This window comes from Artemia sp. Qi Xiang Cuo, chromosome 10 (assembly GCF_049724085.1).
Source record: "Artemia sp. Qi Xiang Cuo chromosome 10, ASM4972408v1, whole genome shotgun sequence".
NCBI lineage: Eukaryota > Metazoa > Arthropoda > Branchiopoda > Anostraca > Artemiidae > Artemia > Artemia sp. Qi Xiang Cuo.
The window spans coordinates 72200019-72207239 of NC_142803.1; the positions used below are offsets into that span (position 1 = coordinate 72200019).

General features: G+C 37.1%; 1 protein-coding gene across 1 annotated transcript; it reads right to left on the reverse strand.

Moving 5' to 3' along the window:
- Positions 1 to 3968: 3968 nt before the first annotated feature.
- LOC148948138 (putative ATP-dependent DNA helicase Q1) lies at positions 3969 to 5599 on the reverse strand. Its single transcript, XM_089096110.1, has 2 exons — positions 5078 to 5599; positions 3969 to 4792 (listed from the first exon to the last, which is right to left on the reverse strand). Exons 1-2 carry the CDS (start codon positions 5596 to 5598, stop codon positions 4306 to 4308), a joined length of 1008 nt encoding a protein of 335 aa, XP_088952236.1. The 5' UTR covers position 5599; the 3' UTR covers positions 3969 to 4305.
- Positions 5600 to 7221: the final 1622 nt, after the last annotated feature.

The window sequence follows — 7221 nt, forward strand, 5'->3', positions numbered from 1 at the left end:
ATTTCCAACACCAGCAAAAGTCCCTAATCTGGAATCGGTAAAATTCTACTTTGGCTACTTGAATGCTGAGGGACTTAACCTTGAGGAATTCCAGTAGCTTGAGGTTGTACCATTAGGGTTCACCAACTGATAAATCTTTCTAGAATAACTTCCCCTTTCAAGAGATGGACCAGCAACTGTTGGCAAACCTTTCCCGACCCAATCTTGAACTTAAGTGCCCTAGTAAAAATTTCACTTCCACTTGATGGGACTTATTAAAACCTGAGAAGTTTTCACTTTAGTCTCTTTTAATCATACCTCTTATAGGTCTGTGGTAAGATGGATCTAGAAGAAGGCTTTTTCAGATTCGAATGAAGCATGTGAAATAAGAATGACAAGAAAATCATCTGTTTGACACTGAGAAAGAGAAAAAAAAATATAAACAAAGATATTTAAAAGAATGGGAGAATGACAGAGAATTTGCTGGTTGGTTAACAAAGAAATTTAATGAAGAATTGGCTTGGTGCTTAGCATGCTCAGTAAAATCTTTACATGAAGAAGGGAAAACAGCTTTGAGAAAACATTCCCTGTCAGAGAAACACAAGAAGAACCTCAAAGCTTCAAATTCAGTTCCAAAGTCTATAATTCGGTTCCTGGGGTCTACATCAAATGATCCAGTACAAGATACAGAGACGAAAATTGCAGCATTTCTTATTGAAAACAATTTACCATTTTTGCTGGTTGACAAGTTAGTACCATTCCTGAAAAATATGCCGCATAAGAATGTTACTGATCAAGTAAGATTAGTTAAGCAGAAAGTGACGAATATAGTCCGTCAGGGCCTGTCAGTGTATTATAAGGACATGCTGGTGGAGTCTTTGAAAAGGAACCCTTTTTCAATCATAATTGATGAGACGACTGATGTTTCAACAGCTAAACAGTTGGCCTTCTGTGTTAGTTTTTCAAATGAAAATTTGGAAACAGAGGTTGATTTAATTGACCTAGTAGAATGCCCCAGCGGAACTGTGGAAATGCTGTTCTCAAAACTGAGGAATTCTCTGCAGGTCCTGGAAAAAGATGGGTTTCCACTGACCGATTAAATTGGTTTCTGCAGTGACACTGCAAGCGTTATGATGGGGGCCCATGACTCTGTTTCTTCACTTATAAGGGAAAACTACCCATGGGTTACGATTGTATAGTGTAGTTGCCACCAGATCCATTTTGTGGCATCTTATGCTTGTAAAACGGTTCCAAAAACTTTGGAATATCTATGCAGGAGAATTTATAATCATTTTGCGAACAGTGCAAAACGAGTCAATACTTCCGGAGAGTTCCGGGACTTTTGTAATATGGACTAGCTAAGAATTCTTGCACATTTACAAACAAGATGGCTCTCACTTCATGCGCGTCTAAAACAGATTCTTCAGCTTTGGGAACCCCTGAAGTTATATTTCAGGAATTTGGAATTCGAGGACCACGTGTATGGAAATGAGCTTGTGCTTAATGCATTACAGAATCCACTTATGAAAACCATGATGATACTAACGGAGTACATCCTTAGACTATTAACAAGTTTAATACAATGTTCCAAGCAGATGCCCCGCTGTTTCATGTTTTGAAAGAAGAGTCAGTGAAACTTGTAAAGATTTTGTCTCGAAATTTCATGATCACCAAGTATGTTCAAGGAAAGGGATTAAACGTTGATACTGAAAACAGTTCGCAGCACCTCCCTCTGACAAATATTTACCTCGGTTTAGATTCGGCAGAAGAAATTGTAAAGTCGACCACTGATGAGAATGCTAGTGATCAGCCTGACGACCAAAAAGAGAAGCTAAAAACTGAGACTGACACAATTTATTTGTCAGCTCCCGGGTTTTATAAAGAGGCTATGGTTCAGATACAGAAAATATTTAGTTTTGATGATGATATCTATGAGGTGGTTAGTTTCTTTGAACCCGAAAATGCTAATTCACTAAGCCCACCCACCCTTGGGCCATATCTAAGATGCTACTCGATGCCAGGGTGGTCGAGAAGTGCCATTGACAAGGAGTGGCGGGAACAGGCCGATAGTACCAATGATGATGAAGCATTAACTCTGACAGCCGTGGCTTACTGGAAATCGACTTTGAGTGCAAGGGACCACCGTGCAAATAAACGGTTTCTAAACTTAGCAAAGTTTTTGCAATACTTGTTCTCCTTGCTATTTTCGACTGTTGCTTCAGAGAGACTATTCAGCTTACTCAAGGAAGTAAAGACATACAGAAGGAATTGCTTGGCAACGGTAACTCTGGCTTCCACAATTCGGACGAAACTTGGAATGAAATGAGTCGGAGTTACAGCAGACAAACTGACGTTTGATATTCCCCTCAGAAAGAGGCTAAAAGGAGTAGTACCGTCTGCCAGCACAGCAGACTAACTGCATAATCAGAGTGGAATGCTCACACAAAAAGTCATACGATAGAAACAGATTATGAACGTAATGTGATATATATGTCTGAAAGTTTTGCTAATTTTTATACTTTTTTTCAGTTATATGATTATTAATGAGCTGCAAATTTGCGTTCTCTCTTTGTCATTTGAGAATAACTGTTTGGGGATGGTGGTAAAAAAAAATTATCTGCTTAACTCAGACTCATTAGTTAAACGCCTGATGTTCGTAGTTCGTCCAAATTTTCTGTCTCCGTCTTGAACTTAGCAGGCTGTTGTTTGGAGCCTGAAAGGATGAGAAAAAGTAGGGGTCGATGAAGAAAAATGTCTTAATTAAACAGCTTTAGAGTCTGAATGAAATGTGACTGCACTTAGTTACAAAATTAAATACATTTCAAGCTTCTAGCTGCTTAATTTTGTCATGTTTGACAAAGTTGATCAACGAATTTCCTTTTCGGAATCGCAGCTGGCTCCAGTAAATCTGCGCTCTGAACTTTTAGAATTTGGTACATTATTCGCATATGGCCCGAGCACCTCCAAAAACTTAATTTAAACTAAAAAAAAAGTTCTTACTGAAAATTCTACAAAATCCTGAGAGCCATCCCCCGATTTTCTCCCGAATCCTGACAGCCATTTCCCTAAAATCGTCTATATTTTAACTTTTTTTTGAAAAGAAATGTGGAAACACTGCGAATTTTTGAGTTAAAAAACGGCCCTAACCTAACTGAGCTGAAAGGATAACCGGAAGACTTGTTGAAGACTTTGGAAATATTAGTTTTATTTTCAACAGGTAATTTAGTTATTATCATTTTATGATTAGGTTGATGTTAAAGCTAGGCATTAAAAATAGCTTCAATACACATAAATTGTCCTACTTAGAAGGAAACACTAACTGCAAAACAGTGATTGATCTTTATTGAACATCCTATTCAAAACTCCAAATAGCCTATCTTCCCTTAACTTTTTAGCTTCTTCCCTGCCTAATGCTTTCAAAATATGTAAGGTCTAGAATATCTTCTCTTTAGAAGGTGACATGCTATAAAAAAATAAGGAAAATTTTGTCATTTGGACAATTAATACCTGGTTCCCCCCCCCTAATAGTTCTTCATAGGCCTAGGCTATTTTATGAAAGCTATATAATCATTGAGTAGATCATATTCATGAACAGCTAGAACTGAAGGAACAAAGGAGATATGGTTAACCAGTAGCTGGTGTATATTATAAAGAAAGAATTTCATTCTGTAGGCTAAATTATAAATAATTTCAATACTCAAGCTTGGCTTGTGCATTGAGAAGAAATCACAATAACAATCTGAAAAGAACATTAAAAACCAGTAATGTACTCAAATTACAAATTAGTCTCATTAATCTGTACAGAATCTTAATAATATATTATATTATATATTATGCAAGTCTCCATAGATCTTTCTGCTTTAAGAGCTTAAGGACCTTGCCTGATCCTCCTCGTGTTATTTTCTTGTTTTGTTTCTTATGCGTCTCTGCTTCTGTCTTTGGCATCGTTGTTCACAGTAAAGATATTGGATCTGAAATTATTAAGACTGGTAATCCAAGTCTTAATAATTTATTCATAACAGGCACTGTAAAAAAATGCTCAACAAAATGCATTTCCAGGAAACCTAAAACAACAGCCTGTCGTAACAAGACAGGCAAGTATTTTCCATCAGACATGCATCCATAAACGCTTGATTGAAAGTCTTCAGTTGAAAGTTTTTTTGCCAAAGACTTATCTGTCTTGCCAAGCAGAAAAGCAGATAGACGTATTTCTGCTATTTCACAAATACCTCTGCTTTGTAAGATGCTAAACACACTTTGTATATTTTTTAAGTCCTCTGTTTTGTCGTGGGTACTAAAAGAGGACATGCCCATGCAACCCGATCATCATTTCCTAATTACTGTCTTTTCATCAGGTACTTCACCAAAATATTTCATTTGGTGTTTGCGCATGCAAAATCCTGATATTCGTGCATAGACATATCTTAGGGCCTCCTCAAAGTCAGACACAACGAGATTCTTAGTTTCATCGTCAGAAACAGATTTCTTCCAGAATGTCAAATGCTGTAAATCATGGAATTCGGATATTAGCATCACAGCACTTGAAGCTTCACCGTCCCTACCAGCACGGCCTTGTTCTTGTACCCAGATTGAAAAGTTTTTTGGGATACCTACTCTTATAACTGTCCAAATATTTTTTAGGTCAATCCCAAGCTCATATGCTGGAGTAGCACACAGAATTTCTATTGTTTCATCTAGCTTACTAGTGTGGATCTGTTTTTTGTCCGAGCCTGTGAAATTTTCTGTGAAACAAGATGCAGGGATGCCTTTCTGACTCAAAAAGCAACTTAACAGCTCTGCGTCAGATTTATTGCTAAAATAGGTAATAGCAGGACCTTTTCTTTCAGCTGCTATTGCGGCAACTTGGTTTGCTAGGTTTTCCCATGAAGTTGTCCATTTTGGATGTTCTTTTTTTTAAGGTGGAGTGAGATAACTCTGCAAATATATGATAACATTCGGTCTATTAATAGAGACTCTAATCTCTACAGGGTTTTGAAGTAGTTCACTCTGAAGCAACTGGATCTTACGTGGAAGAAGTGTTGCTGTTAATATGATAAGTGGAACTCCCGATTTTACCAGCTATATTTCAGACGTTTACCTGAAGTCCTGTTTGAAAGTTCTCCATTTATCAAAAAGGTGGCATTCATCAAATGCCAGTAACTTTAAATGCTTCTTTATCACAGTGACATTAGTTTTAATGTATCCATCCGACATATCAGTACCCATAAATGTTTCTGGGGTGCCTAAAATTATTATCGGGTTTGTAGCTGATTGTTCCGTGATTTCAATCTCTTGTCTGCAGAACTCATCACCTGAAATATTAGCTCCTACTTCATAAACTACTCCACCTTTAATTTTCAGAGACTGAAACTGTTCCATTCTTATTGCAAGAGTAGGTACAATGACAAGCATGATGACGTTCTCCATGATAGCTGGAACTTGGTAACAAATTGATTTGCCTGAAACTGTACCGGCTACCACTAAAACATCTGTCCCTTTTGTTGTTGCATTTATCGCTGCAAGTTGGAACCGCCGCAAAGTTTTTATCCCGAACTGGTCTACAGCAAGGCCTGCTGCCACTACTCTTTTCTCTCTTTCTGGCATAAGTTTGTCAGGCATATTGAACAACTCTTCTGATTCAAGCATCAAATGGGCTGAAGACCTTTTTTTGAAGAATTGGTGAAATGGAGGTAGCTTCATTAGCATAATAGACTTTTTTTGAACGGTTTTCAGAAAACAAATAGTTAGGAGTACTAGTAATCAAATCTTTTTCAAGTGAAGACTGAAAAACTTTGCTTGGTCCTTCTGCAGATTCTACACATTTCAGGAAGTCCAAATTTGCGGATAAGTTGAAAGTTGACTCAGGGTGTGTTGGACCAGCAACGGAAAGAGCCAAATCATCCCCTATGATTGGATCAACTTCTGAATCTAGGTTGGTAGAATCATCAGGCAAATGATGAAACTCCAAACCAATGTCCGGTAACTGGCTGTTCAATTCAAAGGCACTGTCTGGTAGTTCAGCCAAGAGGTGTAAAACACCAGCCGAAGAGGGCCTGGCATTTCCGTCATGCACCCACCATGAGCATATGGTCATGGCTAAGTCACTATGGAAAGAATCGAAAGATGTTCGAAATCCATTTTCTATAGTTTGTTCTATTGGACAGCTAAAAGAAGCGTCGGGAAATTCTTCTGCCCAAGGATATGAAAGGGATGGTTTAGCAATCTGGTAGAGCATCATTCCTAATACATATATATCACTTACTGGAGATGCTTTTTTGCCAGCAAGTCGTTTGGGACTTGCATAACTAATGGTCCCTTTTGCAGCACCGATTTGGGAACATGAGGTTATTGTCAACCAGCTAGCATTGGTTAGTTCATTCCTCCCTTCCCCAAAATCAGTGAGTTTTGGTATCATCAAGTCAGCTTTGTGATTTATTAAGACATTCTCTGGTTTCAAATGGCCATGATAAATTCCTTTGCCATGTATGTATAAAAGTCCATTTGTGATACCCATTGCTATTGTTTTTAAGGTTTCCCCAATACCAATATTCCTTTGGATTTCAACTAGAAATTCCTTTAAGGTGTGTATTTTTCTAAATTCCTCATTGTCTAGTGGAAACTCTACAGAACAATACTTTAAACTCAACTCATGAACATATTTACAAAATACTACAGAATGAATCTTTTTGTAGGAGTAATTGTTGAAAGAAGATATTATTATATAACAAAAATATCTATGAATTTCGCAGATGTATGTCTATAGATTTCTGAAGCATATCCAACGTCATTGATAGAACACTAGTAAATAAAATATGATCCTTCCTTTGCAAAACCAACATCTCAATGCTATTGAGTAATTGAACACTCATCAATAGCTAAATTTACTGATGGCTCAAGAAGTTTCGGTAGCGAAATATTTTTTCATTTCTAGGCATAATGTGAACTCATCATTGGTACTTGGCGATCACAAACCGCTCTTAAAAGAATTAATTGTCAGTAATACAAACAAAGTGCATTTTCACAAAGAGCAACAAAAAATGCATTTACTCATATACAGAACAAAAAATAATAACAAAAACGGTCATAATTGCAAAAAACACATTATAACAGCTCTTAGTCAATTATGAGGATGCAATATTGTGGTATATAGAATTTCTTCGCAATAAAAGGAAACTATATTTTTGGCAACAAAAGGTCCAAAAGAGCCATTACGTTTCTTATATTATACTATTTTTAAATGCC

What these genes read in the sequence shown, in the direction of transcription:
- LOC148948138 (XM_089096110.1), bottom strand. Translation starts at nt 5,598, where the DNA reads ATGCCTGACAAACTTATGCCAGAAAGAGAGAAAAGAGTAGTGGCAGCA. An exon ending in ACTTTCAAACAGGACTTCAG is followed by an intron (nt 4,793 to 5,077) that starts GTAAACGTCTGA and finishes TACCTATTTTAG; the next exon opens with CAATAAATCTGACGCAGAGC.